The sequence below is a fragment of the Anolis sagrei genome, chromosome 5 (assembly GCF_037176765.1).
Source record: "Anolis sagrei isolate rAnoSag1 chromosome 5, rAnoSag1.mat, whole genome shotgun sequence".
Taxonomy (NCBI): domain Eukaryota; kingdom Metazoa; phylum Chordata; class Lepidosauria; order Squamata; family Dactyloidae; genus Anolis; species Anolis sagrei.
Genome location: NC_090025.1, coordinates 192,384,391 through 192,399,577, shown reverse-complemented (window position 1 = coordinate 192,399,577; position 15,187 = coordinate 192,384,391). Strand labels below are relative to the sequence as shown.

Here is a 15,187-nt window from a genome sequence, read left to right as displayed (position 1 = left end):
TGGAATAATGCAAAAGATGCTAGGATTAAATATCCAACTGAAACCAGAAACATTTCTGTTAGGGATGACACCATCAAAAATGGAAAAAAATACGGATAAGTTACTGTTTTTATTAACAACAGCGGCGAGAATGTGCTACGCAAAGTTATGGAAGAAAGAAGACATACCAGCACCAGAAGAATGGTTACAGAAAGTTTATGATATTAGAAATATGGACAGATTGACTTTTTTAATAGCGAGAAGTAAGGACAATTCGAGACAAGAGACGGATTGGGGAAGAGTAACCGGTTATCTGAAAGAGTTAAGATATAAAACAATAGTTTAGATAAAAGTAAATAAACCCCTACAAAGAAGGAAAGAGGGAAGACCATGATAGATGAATGAAGAGGAGACAGAGAAAAGGAAGACACCTTCATCATCTCACTCAGGAAGTCACAAAGATCTGCTACTTTTTTTTTCTTTCTTTTCTTTTTTTTTCTTTTCCCCTTCTCCCTTTTTTCTTTTTCCTGCTACAACCTTTCCTACCCCATTGACCTATCCCTACCTCCCCTTCCCTCTCCGTTCCCTACACTATTTATCCTACCCCCTAATTTTTTTTTAAACTATGTCACAGAAAACTCAATAAAATATATATTAAAAAAAAAAAACATTTATATTCTGCCCTTCTCAGCCCAAAGGGGACTCAGGGCAGAGCACAGCATATATACGGCAAACATTCAATGCGGGGACAAGAATGCATTATATGCATACATAAACATTTGTCTCAATATTAAAATACACTGTTTAGAACCATCTTGATCATCTGGGTCTAATCTAATTGGCCTGGTAAGGTTTCCTATCACTGCTTTATTGCCCTGTCCTGAAAGCTTGGTCCCACAACCAAGTTTTTACCATACTTCTGAAGGACAGGAGGGAGGGGGCCAATCTGATCTCACCAGGATGGGAGTCCCATAGCTGGGGGGCAATCATCGAGAAGGCCCTGTCACTCGTTGCCACCAGTCGCGCCTGTGATAATGGCGGGATGGAGAGCAGGGCCTCCCTGGAGGATCTTAATCTCCACAATGGTTCATAGGGGGAGATGTGTTGAGACAGGTAAATTGGGCGGTGTCATTTAGGGCTTTATAGGCCAAAGCCAGAACTTTGAATTGTGCCCGGTAGCAAGCTGGCAGCCAGTGGAGTTGGCGTAACATGGGAGTTGTATGCTCCCTGTATGCTGCTCCATTATTAACCTGACCACCTCTCGTTGGACTATTTGAAGCTTCCGAGCAGTCTTCAAAGGCAACCCCATGTAGAGTGCATTGCAGTAGTCTATCCTGGATGTACTGAGAGTGGACCACCATGGCCAAGTCTGGCTTTCCAAGGTACAGGTGCACCTGGCACACAAGTTTTAATTTTAGGAACGTTGACTGACTTGACTCAGATTAATTCCTATTCAGAGAGTTGGAAGCAGCCATTACTGTTCTGCAGAGATCTTCCATTTGGTTACAGACTTTGGTGTACACATGAAAGTGCCTTGGTTCTTCTGTGACATCCAAGATATTTACCTCTCAGTTTGTAGCTTGGCAGCCTATACATGGCTTCTGGGTTCTCACAGGCTCACTTGAATAGATAATTGTGCTCTGGGTTGATGCAAGGCACAGTCCACACAAAGTGGATGAAGCCACCAAAACATGGATTCTTCCTCTATAATTCTCCCCTATTCCTGTAATAGAGTTGAATACCCTCAATACACACAAAGCTTCAGCACTGCCAAAACAGTTGGAATAAAAGACTGTGATTCATATATTTGCTATCAACAATAATAGCATCAGACATTTATTTGTCTGTTAAATTTACTACCTGCTTTTCATTATAAATATAACTCAAAGTAAGGGCACAACAAAGCATAACAAAACCATATAATCTCTTGAGGAAAAACAGGAAAGACATAAGCACTTCAAATGCCAGTTAATAAGGCACAGTGACCCAGATTCAACTAAAAGCTCACGGCCAGGAACCTTTAATGGCATGTCACCCAGGTAAACAGACTACTGCACAAGCCATGTTGCTTTCTCAGCAGTTGGAGGAGGAAGGGGCAATGGGCAGAGAAAGATTCAGGGCCAGAGCTGCCTGTTTATCAGATATTTGGCTTCTGACAAAGTAGAGGTATTCATGGAGCCAGAGCACAATGAAAGGAGTGACAATCCGTTGTAAGACAGCCTCAAGGCATTCTCTCACGGTACAAGATAGTCCTCATATCCACAAAACTGAATAAGTGTTTTCACTTATTCACTTTCAGCCTCCTCCTCAAGCGACAGTCTCTTCTTGGTACTTCCATCATCCATCTCGGTGAAAATAATAGGGTTCAAAAAAATCTACGATTTCCCATATCCACACAGAAGTCTGGGAACATTTCTCCTATGGGTATGGGGGCCTGGCTGTACTGTGATTCTATGGGCCTCCTATCTGCCCTCTTTGATATCAGTCATTTAAGAAATAAGCAGCTTGGAAATGACTATCTTTTCTTCCTTGCCACTCCACTCATTTCATTTCTTTTATGTCTTCAGTTGACACCAAAAATATTAGGATGATGGACCAATCAAATGTGAATTTCATTGGGTTGTTGTAGGTTTTTTCGGGCTATATGGCCGTGTTCTAGAGGCATTCTCTCTGGACGTTTCGCCTGCATCTATGGCAAGCATCCTCAGAGGTTGTGAGGATGCTACCTCTGAGGATACTTGCCATAGGTGCAGGCAAAACATCAGGAGAGAATGCCTCTAGAACATGGCCATATAGCCCGAAAAAACCTTCAACAACCCAGTGATTCCAGCCATGAAAGCCTTCGACAATACGTTAATTTCATTGTTAGACAGCAGTGCCCATATAGACAGTTTCTCCTTTAGTTCACTTCATCTTGCATCACACATGATTACATGGATCTTTGTATATTGAACTTGGGTCCTTCAGAAGAACATCCCAATTAGATCTTAATATCTAGGCAGACAGTATAATTATAGACATGCCATTGAATATCCAGATCCCAAGCTGTGTAGTTAAAATTGCTGGATGAAACATTAACAACCTTAGATATGCAGATGATACCACTTTGATGGCTGAAAGCGGGGAGGAGCTGAGGAACCTTCTAACCAAGGTGAAAGAAGAAAGGGCAAACACTGGGTTGCAGTTAAACATCACAAAAGCCAAGATTATGGCAACAAGACTGATTGAGAACTGGCAAATTGAGGGAGAAAACGTGGAAGCAGGGACAGACTTTGTATTTCTAGGTGTGAAGATTACTGCAGACGCAGACTGCAGCCAGGAAATCAGAAGACGTTTCCTTCTTGGGAGAAGAGCAATGACCAATCTTGATAAAATAGTGAAGAATAGAGACATCACATTGGCAGTGAAGATCCACATAGTTAAAGCAATGGTATTCCCTATAGTAACCTACGGATGTGAGAGCTGGATCATAAGGAAGGCTGAACAAGGGAAGAGAGACACTTTTGAATTGTGGTGCTGGAGGAAAATTCTGAGAGTGCTTTGGACCATGAGAAGATCCAACCATTCCATCCTCCAGGAAATAATGCCTAGATGCTCACTGAAGGAAAGAATATTAGAAGCAAAGATGAAGTACTTTGGCCACATAATGAGAAGACAGGAAAGCTTGGAGAAGACAACAATGCTGGGAAAAATGCAAGGAAAAACGGAAGAGAGGCCGACCAAGGGCAAGATGGATGGATGGTATCCTTGAAGTGAGTGGCTTGACCTTGAAGGAGCTGGGGGTGGGAACGGCTGACAGGGAGCTCTGGCCTGGGCTGGCCCAGGAGGTCATGAAGAGTCGGATGCGACTGAATGAATCAACCACAACAAATTATTTCATGTACTATATACTGGGAATTTGAGCATCACAGCTTTTCTCATATGAACCTTTTCTAGGAAATGGATATATAGAACATGGTCAGATAGTTAGGCTATCTCTCAAAAAAAAATTCTGGGAATTGTAGTTCAAGGAGTAGGCTAGGGAACCATAATTCCACTAGTGAGAAATTGGGATGGATGGATATAGATAGGTAGATGGATGGATGGATGGATGGATGGATAGATAGATAGAACAATTGATCATACAGTGCACATGCATTTACATGCAAACATACATAGAAGAACATTGGTAGATATTGGCCAGAATTCACTTAAGAACATATACACTTGGAAGTTACACTACAACATGCAGATTCAAGCATTCATTGTTGCGCAACATATTCTGCTGGTAGCAATGGAAGACGAGATGCAGAAATTGCTCATCAGTATCCTGTCTTTACAAATTGCACATTACTCATTGCCCATCCTTGCTTGTGCAGCCAATACTTTGCATTCTGATGATTCATTGAGACTGTGCATCTTCTGCTTTTCATTGTGGTTGTGTATCCCATACTTCACATTTAGGGTGTGTATCCTATACTTCGCATCATGGTTATACATTGCAGTTATCTTGGTATACTTTGGCACGTGTTGCACAAAGTTGCTATTCTGCATGGGGATTGTATTGTGCTGCATGCTGATATTTATGCTACATTGGGGGAATGTTGGATTGAGGACAATGGCTATTTGCGCATGTACTCTTAAACATATGCTAACTGCCATATAATCATAGTTGTGCCTATATAGGAACCAAGGGACCTTTGAACTGTTGGAATGAATATGCCAGAGGGAGCCATTATTTTATCCCCTCCATAATGAAGGACATTCTTGTAGTCTTCATGAGCTGTGGGTGGAAATGTATTTCCTTTTTGCTCATGACTGGAGAGCCTGAACAAATAGTTCTTTTCAAGCCTCTCTTAAAATGGCGTTGTAAGATGCGGCGGCGATTAACACAGACAAATGCAAGGCAGAGGATGAATAAGACAGGGAGAGAGAAATCAGGAATGAAGAAGTCAATCCAAAATTGGCTGCTGAAGAACAAAAACGTGCATCAGGAAACATAGAGACGCAAGCACAGGAGGGAATCCGAATTCCAGGTGGTGACGCTGCCCATCAGAGCGGCGGCAAAGGACTCTTTGTGCGGTTCATAAATTGAATTTATTGACTCCTCTTCCTGCCTCAATTGCAATCGGCTCGGCTTGTCATCTGTGCACTCCTCATTTCGCACTCAGTAATCTCACAGCTTTATCTCTCCCTTAGAAAAACCTTGCGGAGCTGCTAATATTGAGGGCTTTGACACTTGGCCGTATCGTGAGCTAAATCTTTACCTGAAGTTCTCGAGGCAGTTTGATAAGCTGAAGCATTTTATTGATATCTGTGTATGTGTGCCTGTGCCTGTGTGTCTATTCGATCAAAGGAGAAGTGGAGAGATAAATAGTTGCTTATTGTGGCCATTAGTGGGAAGAACAAGGCATTGACTGCCTTCTTTGAAATCAGCATGGAGCTAGCTGTACTTAAAACAATGGTTTTGAAGTGAGCGGGTGCAAAAGATGATTGATTCTGCAGCTAGTCTGAACATGCAAGGGAGACTGGACACTCGTTATACTCTGCGAGTATAACAAGTTCCATTTCTGAATGCTCCCCTTTGATAGCATGGAGGAAGCCAAACCACAACACGACTTCTAGATGTATTAAGTTTCCACATTGGGCAGCATCCAAACATTCTGATCTTCAGCTTACTAATATTCCCCCCACAATTACTGACATCCAGTTGTTATATGTAACTTTTGAAATCTCAGCTCAGCCAGAAAAAACTTATGCAACCCCTCCATTTCTTTGTCTAGTATATCCTCCATCTTTTTTGTTGTGTATGTCTGCAAAATCTTACCATCCAAACTGAACTTCCTCTTCTGAGTATTCCCTACCATGGGATCTCTCCCAATATTTCCTAAAGCACGTGGGACTTAGCTTTCTTCAATTTCAGAATGTGCATCCAGCTCTACTCAATGTTTTTTTTCTTCTGTGTAATGAATCCCCAGATTTACCCTCTTGGTGTGAAGATTAATGGAGTTCTTACATTTTCTGGGAAATAAAACAGCATGTCAAAGGAAGGATTTGTTGGCTCTTACATTCTTGACAGCAGGTATCAAGAGAACGGCTATCTCTCAGGGGAACTTGGCATGACTGGATATGGAAAGTAGATGATTAGGGCTGTGTGATCAATGAAAAAAGTTTCAAAACTCATTACAAAATTAGGGGGTGTTGGTGCTTCATTTCTAAAGTGTTTATAAAGTGTATTTAGTTAAAATGTTATAACGAGAGTAATGAAATTTGTATACTTTTTAATTATAGTAATAGCTCAAGTGGTGAAACTTCAGGGACTCCTTTCTCCCTCATTTTACAGCTATTTAGGTGAAACTTGCTACAGTGGTCGAACACATTTACCACGGTTAGCCCATCAAATTTCAGAACATTTCACTTATCCACAGGTTTTTTGGAAATTGTCAAAAGTTTTTATAAGCAGCATTTTAAAAGAGCTATTTCTTTGAATTTTCTGTATGATGACACAAGATAACAGGGGATCATTCCCCCCAACTTTCAGAAATATTCATACCTTTGGTAATTTTAGGGATTTTTTAAAAAGTTTTTGACAAAAACCTTTTTTAAAAAAATAAAAAGCCACAACAGCTATCTCATGAAATGTCTCTCATAGTAACCAATAGAACTTCCATTTGGAGATTTCTTCCCAGCCCACCACAGAGATTTACTTGCTAGAAGTATCAGTTCTCCTCTTTGCAGATTCAATGATTTATTGGAACTCTGCCAGGCTGCTGCTACAGAGAGACAAATGTGTTTATTTATTTGTTTAAAACATTTATATTCTGCCCTTCTCACCCCAAAGGGCACTCAGGGCAGAGCACAGCATATATACGGCAAACATTCAGTGCCGGGACACAAATTCTTATATACATACATAAACAACTCTCTCCTATCCTGATTGGGTTCTTTCTGATGCTGTGCAGAATCCTGGGAAATGTAGTTCAGGGCAGGACCTTTTGAATTCTCTGGTATAGGTCTTCTCATCTTCCCAAACTGTATTTTTCAGAATTTTGGGCTTTCTTGTTCTCTTTCCCAGCAAACTCTGCTTTCTCCCTGTTGCTTCACTTTCCTAATAGCAAGAGGCCATTAATTTATAGAGGAAAGACAGCCTTTTTGGCTTTGCTTTGCTTCCTTGTGCTGAAAATGAAACTGACTTTGGGATGCTTCTGAGATTTACAAAATTTGAATGAAAAAGTATTGGGTAAGTTTTGATTTTTAAGTTTTTAGCATGGGCCATGCCTGTGCATCGGATATTGCGTTGTAAGTACAAATAAGATACGACTTACGAAAAAAATTGCACACTTCTAGTACCGTCTTGGAGTTTTAGCGCTCTTGTTAGCAGTGCCTCTCCCTGCTTTCTCAGGAATTCATTTTCTGTTCAAATTCTGTTTGTTTGGGTGTTTCATTCATTCACATTGGGAATTATTGGGGTTTGGTGAGGTTTCAGATCATGCATTACATTGAGTCATGCCACCATAGCTCATGTTGGCTATGACTGTTATATCATCCATGTATCTTCTAAATATTTGCCCTTGGGTCCTGCCATTTGATTCTCCATGTGAAACTTCTGCGTGGAATACTTCGGCATGAATTTGAGGGATTGTTTTTAACCAAGGGACGTGGCCAACAATTAGCGGGTTTTTCTGAGCAATTAATCCAAAGCGTTGCAGGTGTAGCTGCCATGGCTTCGTAAACACAAAAAGGAACCCCCTGCGTGCCCGACTCAATCTTCCCAGTGTCGTATGGCACATCCTTCACAGTGGAAATGATTTTTTGTTTTACAGTCAGCAGTCTGTGAGTGATCGGCAACCACCTGCAATTTCACCTGGCAAATTCCTAAAGGAGAAAGAAGCAGGGTTCTGTTTTTCAACTTGTGACATTTCCCCCAGTGCCCCTGAAAGACATTATGCTAATTTATGCAGTGTTTAAATTTATACAGTGTTGAATATTAAGAGCCTGGCTACGCATTACATTCATCATGTCAGAATCATTCCAACCAAGCTTTGACTGCTCAGATTTCTGAAGTTTCCCTGGAGCCAGGCAAAAGAAGACTCTTGTCATGCCTGAGGAAATCTTGGAAAGTTTTGGATTGCGGTTCAGGATGAATTCAGTGCAAAAATCACATATGGTTGTTTTGTGCAGAAAATAGTATTTTATGTACAGGAAATATCTCTAAACTCTGTGTTTCCTACGCAGAACATGCTTTTTTCTTCTAAACTTGCAAATTTTGCACAAAATAAGTCCCAAACAATTGCAGTTTTTGTGCAAAATGACCATGTATGGATGCTCTTTTCATCAGCATTTCTTCACATTCAAAAAAATTAATTTTTCAATGATTTTTAAGCATTTTCTAATATTCTTCTAATCTTTAGCATATATTTTATATTATATGTATTTATATATCTTTCCTTCAAATGCTGATTGTTAGCTAGAAGTTCTGAAGAGGAATAGTCAGTAAAAAGGGAAGGGAAGCAGATACAGAAATATATCCCTGACCTCCTGATTCTCTGATCCCCAAACGGGATCTTTCCCCAAGCTGGTACTTTCCAAATTTGTTGGGCTACAGCACCCATTATTCCCTAGCCTTTACAAGACTTGTAGTCCAACTACAGACCATTCTTCCTACTTCTAGGAGTGCTTCAGGGTTGTTGTCAGCCAAGGCCCAGGCGTCAATATGGATGCTGTTCACACAACAATGGTAGCATATGGTTATGAATAAGGGTCTGCTAGGGAGGTTCTCTGGTATGTCTGCTTTTAAAAGGCATGTGAATAAGTGAAATATGTTAATATGGATTTAATATGCAGTGTAAAGGAGGGAATGCCATGGTACTGTTCTGTCATCGGCTGAAGAAAGATGCTCATCCTCAGCATCATGCATTTTGCGTGGTGTAACTCTGCAGATGAGGATTTGTAAGGAGATCATGCAAGCATGATGTTGCACCATGCTTGTATAAATATACACCAGGGTGGGCAAATGCATACCATGGGCTTCATGTAGCCCCTACAACCCATGATGTCCACCTCCAGTCATAGAATCATAGAATAATAGAATCAAAGAGTTGGAAGAGACCCCATGGGCCATCCAGTCCAACCCCATTCTGCCAAGAAGCAGGAATATTGCATTCAAAGCACCCCTGACAGATGGCCATCCAGCCTCTGTTTAAAAGTTTCCAAAGAAGGAGCCTCCACCACACTCAGGGGCAGAGAGTTCCACTGTTGAACGGCTCTCACACTCAGGAAGTTCTTCCTCAGGTTCAGATGGAATCTCCTTTCTTGTAGTTTGAAGCCATTGTTTTGTGTCCTCGTCTCCAGGGAAGCAGAAAACAAGCTTGCTCCCTCCTCCCTGTGGCTTCTCTCACATATTTATACTTGGCTATCATATCTCCTCTCAGCCTTCTCTTCTTCAGGTTAAACATGCCCAGCTCCTAGATCTAATAGTATCCCAGGTAGATCTTAATTAGAATGTGTTCAGGAAAGGGTGACCAAAATGATCAAAGATATGAATGCTAAACCCTTTGAGGAATGGCTTAGGGAGCTTGATATGTTTAGCTTAGAGAAAAGAAGACTGAGAGGGGACAGGATAGCCATGTATCAGTATTAGAAAGGAGGTCATATTGATGAAACTTGTTTCCTGCTGCCCTAGAGACCAGGACATGAAGCAGCATATTCAAATTCCAGGAAGAGAGGTTCCAAACTAAGTATGGAAGAACTTCCTGATTTGGTAGTACAATATATATACCGCAGAGTCTGGTGGACTCTCCTTCTCTAGAGGTTGTTAGCAGAGGTTGGATGACCATCTCTCAGGAGGGCTTTAAATGTGTGTTCCTGCATGAGGTGGGACTTGATGCTCCTTGTGGTCTCTACGATTCTAATTGGCAAGCTCACGGGATACACAGGCACAGTGGTTCTGAGAGCAGGCACATAAATGTTATCATCAGTGCTGGCGGTCTTTGCTTTTTCCAGTACGCTGACATTTGCCCACTTGTCTTCCCAAGAGACTTGCAGGTTTTTCCGGAGGCAGCGCTGATGGAATCGTTCCAGGAGTTGCATGTGACATCTTAAACAGTCCACGTCTCGCAGGCATATACTAGGGTTGGGAGGACAATAGCTTTATAAACAAGCGCCTTGGTCTCCTTACGGATGTCCTGGTCCTCCAACACTCTGCTTCATTCAGGAAAAAGATGCACTCGCAGAGCTCAGGCAGTATTGTATTTCGGTGTCAATGTTGACTTTTGTGGAGAGGTGGCTGCCAAGGTGGCGGAAATGGTCAACATTTTCTAATGTTACACCATTAATCTGTATTTCTGGCATTGGAGAGGGATTGGCTGGTGACTCCCAAAGCAGTTGCTCTACTCCGAACTCAAGAATGGAAAATGGAATGTCGGTGGACAGGAAAAGAGATTTAAAGATGGGCTCAAAGCCAACCTTAAAAACTCTGGCATAGACACTGAGAACTGGGAAGCCTTGGCCCTTGAGCGCTCCAGCTGGAGGTCAGCTGTGACCAGCAGAGCTAAGTAAAATGGTAGCATTTTGTGGCTGGTATGGAAGCCCCCGGTGGTGCTGTGAGTTAAAGCACTGAGCTGCTGAGCTTGTTGATCGAAAGGTCGCAGGTTCGATTCCGGGGAACGGCATGAGCTTCCGCTGTCAGCCCTAGCTTCTGCCAACCTAGCAGTTCGCAAACATGCAAATGTGAGTAGATCAATAGGTACCGCTCCGGCGGGAAGGTAACGGCGCTCCATGCAGTCATGCCGGCCACATGACCTTGGAGGTGTCTACGGACAACGCTGGCTCTTCGGCTTAGAAATGGAGATAAGCACCACACCCCAGAGTCAGGCATGACTGGACGTAATGTCAGGGGACTATCTTTACCTTTTTACCTTTTTATTATCTGTGTTTGGTACCTCATGGGATGGAAAATCTTCTGCAGGGTTCTGTTGACAGGAACCATCAAAATCTCTTTTTTCCCCATCCTGTGGGGCACTAGCTTCTTGCTTTTGATGTGGAACTGAGGTTGGTTTGAGGTTGAGTCAGAAGCAGAGGAAGGGTTAGATTAATGACAGTGCTCCCTATAGAGCGGTGTTGGGCTGGATAGCTTTGCAGATCTCTCCATCTCCCCCCCCCCCAAAAGAAAATTTCTGCCACACAGTTGTATTTACTAGTCTCCCCCACCCCTCCTTTTCTTTCTCTTGCAGAGCATGGCTGGCCGCGGAGGATAAAGACCCCTTTACATCAAGCGTCAATCCATCAACTCCAATTCCAGCAGCAGAACGGGGTGTTTCATTCGAGAGCAACCTGGCAGCCCATTTACAGGGCAGACGAAAAGCGCAAGTAAATCCAGAAGGGCCAAATCGAGATCGTGGACATTTTGACTCAATCAGTGTGGCCAAGACCCGTATCGCATTACACTAGAAATTGCACCTCCAAAGGCAGCTAGAAAAACTCACTTCACAAAGATTGAAAGAAGGCAAAGCCCAGAACTTCCACTGACCCTAAGTGGTAAGAAAATACCTGCCTCTGATTCTGATGTTTTCTGCACTGCCAGTCACTTCTGTGGCCGTCTGCTATGTCCTTCCAAATTCTGTGTTTTCCTTTGCATAATCATGAGTGTAGTTGGTTTAATTTATTGCCAGAATTATGTTGTGGAAGGGTCATCCGTCTTCTCCCCGCCCCCAACTTCTGCTGGAATCATGTTTCGAAAACCTCGGCTGCATGGGAGTTCCTTGATTGCAAATCATAATTGAAATAAGGCATTTGATTACATTGTAATGGGAACCTGGGATAGTGCTGAGCTATCCCCAAGTACTGACAATGATGTGCTCTCGGTAAGAGTAATAAAACACATTTTATGAAAGACTTGGCATGTCGTGTCATTGGGAAAGAAGAGCGGGTTCTGTTGTGCGCCCAGTCGGGAGGTATTCCTGCATGAACTCCACTGAAATAATTGGGGATGCTTCTTGGTTTGTTACCCTCAATTTCAGGCCAGTCTCATCACCTCTGTATCAAACAGTTGGAAAATTAACTACCCTTTCAAGACATCTGTATTCAAAGAGATTTTATAGCATAAACTAAATGAGAACACAAAGTTGTAAGCATAATGTTTTGTAGACTAACCCATCGATGTGCACAAATGTTTTACAGTACATTTTATGGCTATTCACATTTACCCATAAAGATCTGTTTGCAGGCACTTCGCTCCATGCATCTGAGAAAGTAGACTTAGGGTGCATCTACACCAGTGTTTCTCAACCTGGGGGTCAGGACCCCGTGGGGGGGGGGGTCGCGAGGGGGTGTCAGAGGGGTCACCAAAGACCATCAGAAAACACAGTATTTTGTTCATCATAAGGGTTCTGTGTAGGAATTTTTGCCCAATTCTCTCGTTAGTGGGGTTCAGAATTCTCTTTGATTGTAGGTGAACTATAAATCCCATCAACTACAATTCCCAAATGTCAAGATCTATTTTCCACAAACTCCACAATTTTTCACATTTGGGCATATTGCGGATTTGTTCCAAGTTTGGTCCACATCCAACATTGCTTGTGTCCACAGATCTCTCTGGATGTATTTATTTAGAACTTTTATATACCGGTCTTCTCAACCTCCGCAGAGGGACTCAGGCCGGTTGACAACAAAAGATTCATAAACAGTAGTTTAAAATATCACATCACATAATGCACTAATACATAAAATACATTAAAATGCAGTCATATAATTACATAAGGCCAAGTCATCAGAATGAAATCACAATTCATCACCATCTGTCCGTGTGGTCAAGAGTTATTGACTCACTCATCGAATGCTAAATTCCAGAGCCAAGTTTTCACCAGCTTTCTAAAGGTCAGGAGAGAAGGGGCAGTTCTAATCTCCAGTGGGAGAGAGTTCCAGAGCCGAGGGGCCATCACTGAGAAGGCCCTGTCCCTCATCCCCACCAGATGTGATTGCGAGGGTGGTGGGACCGAGAGCAGGGCCCCTCCAGAAGATGATAATAACCTTGATGGTTCATAGGGGAGAATCCGTTCGGACAGGTAAATTGGGCCGGAGTCGTTTAGGGCTGTAGGTGAACTACAACTCCCAAACTCAAGGTCAATGCCCACCAAACCCTTCCTGTATTTTCTGTTGGCCATGGGAGTTCTGTGTGCAAAGTTTGGTTCGATTCCGTTGTTGGTGGAGTTCAGAATGCTCTTTGATTGTAGGTGAACTATACATCCCAGCAACTACAACTCCCATATGACAAAATCAACCATCTCCCAACCCCACCAGTATTCAAATTTGGACGTATCAGGTATTTGTGCCAAATTTGGTCCAGTGAATGAAAATGCATCCTGCATATCAGATTACGATTCATAACAGCAGCAAAATTACAGTTATGAAATAGCAACAAAAATAATGTTATGGTTGGGGATCACCACAGTATGAGGAACTGTATTAAGGGGTCCCGACATTAGGAAGGTTGAGAAACACTGATCTACACTGTACCAGGGCCCCTGGTAGTGCAGCAGGTTAAACCGCTGAGCTGCTGAACTTGCTGACTGAAAAGTTGGCTGTTCTAATCTGGGGAGTGGGATGAGCTCCCACTGTTAGCCCCAGCTTCTGCCAACCTAACAGTTTGAAAATATGCAAATGTGAGTAGATCGGTAGGTTCCGCATCTGCTGGAAGGTAACAGTGCTCCATGCAGTCATGCCGGCCACATGACTTTGGAGGTGTCTATGGACAATGCCGGCTCTTCGGCTTAGAAATGGAGATGAGCACCACACGCTAAAATCAGGGGAAAATCTTTACCTTTACCGGCCACATGACTTTGGAGGTGTCTATGGACAATGCCGGCTCTTCGGCTTAGAAATGAGCACCACACGCTAAAATCAGGGGAAAATCTTTACCTTTACCAGCCACATGACTTTGGAGGTGTCTATGGACAATGCTGGCTCTTTGGCTTAGAAATGGAGATGAGCACCACACCCTAGAGTCAGGGGAAAACCTTTACCTTTACCGGCCACATGACTTTGGAGGTGTCTGTGGACAATGCCGGCTCTTTGGCTTAGAAATGGAGATGGATACCCCCCAGAGTCGGACATGATGAGACTTAATGTCTTTTACCTTTACTACACTGTGGAATGAATGCAGTCTGACACCAACTTTAACTGCCACAGCTCAATAGGTGTTGTAGTTTGGTGAGACAGTGGCACTGTTTGGCCAAGAAAGCTAAACACTCTGTAAAACTACAACTCATGAATCCATGTTGAGCCATAGCAGTTAAAATATCCAATACCACATTTCTACCCACACATTATTTATCTTATGTCCCTTGGATCATGCTACATCTTAATTGACTTAATTTCAAATAGGTGATTTTTATATGGCTACTTATTTACTTAGGCGATCCCTCGTTTTCCGAGGAGGATTGTCTTCCAATATTCTTGTGGGTCCGTATGTGGCTGTGGAGCCCTATTCTTGCTCTGCATGTTCTCCTGCAGTGAGGGCATTGGTTTCCAGGTGGAAGGCGGTCTCGGCCGGGGTTGGCTTGATTCGCCTTCCTCTTGGCACGTTTCTCTCTTTCGCCCTCCATTCGTGCCTCTTCAAATTCTGCAGCACTGCTGGTCACAGCTGACCTCCAGCTGGAGCGGTCAAGGGCCAGGGCTCCCCAGTTCTCAGTGTCTATGCCAGAGTTTTTAAGGTTGGCTTTTAAGGACCATTGCTTCGATGCTGGTGGTCTTTGCTTCTTCCAGCACACTGACATTTGTCCGCCTGTCTTCCCAAGAGATTTGCAGGATTTTCTGGAGGCAGCGCTGATGGAATCATTCTGGGAGTTGCATGTGACGTCTGTAGACAGTCCACGTCTCACAGGCATATAGCAGGGTTGGGAGGACAATAGCTCTATAAACAAGCACCTTGGTATCCCTACCAAACACTCTCTGCTTCATTCGGAAAAATGCTGCGCTCGCAGAGCTCAGGCGGTGTTGTATTTCAGTGTCGATGTTGACTTTGGTGGAGAGGTGGCTGCCACGGTAGCGGAAATGGTCAACATTTTCTAATGTTACACCATTAAGCTGTATGGCTACTTCTCATAGACAACTCGCTCCCCTTTCAAAAATAATCCAAGGCTTAAGAGTGTATATATCACTTTACAGCAACCGAAAGGGCAATTCTGGCCAGGTACCCGCAGGCTCCTCTTATTTATTTACTTGTTCTAATTTC

The 15,187-nt window shown here is 42.9% G+C and overlaps 1 protein-coding gene across 3 annotated transcripts in view; it reads left to right on the top strand.

Moving 5' to 3' along the window:
• CHCHD3 (coiled-coil-helix-coiled-coil-helix domain containing 3) overlaps positions 1–11,848 on the top strand; it is a 312,145-nt gene extending 300,297 nt beyond the window's left edge. For all 3 annotated transcript variants that reach the window (XM_060776417.2, XM_060776415.2, XM_060776416.2), the window contains one exon: positions 11,190–11,848. In XM_060776417.2, coding sequence (XP_060632400.2) covers positions 11,190–11,213 — 24 coding nt within the window. In that variant the 3' untranslated portion in view covers positions 11,214–11,848. The remainder of the gene's footprint in view (positions 1–11,189) is intronic.
• Positions 11,849–15,187: the final 3,339 nt, after the last annotated feature.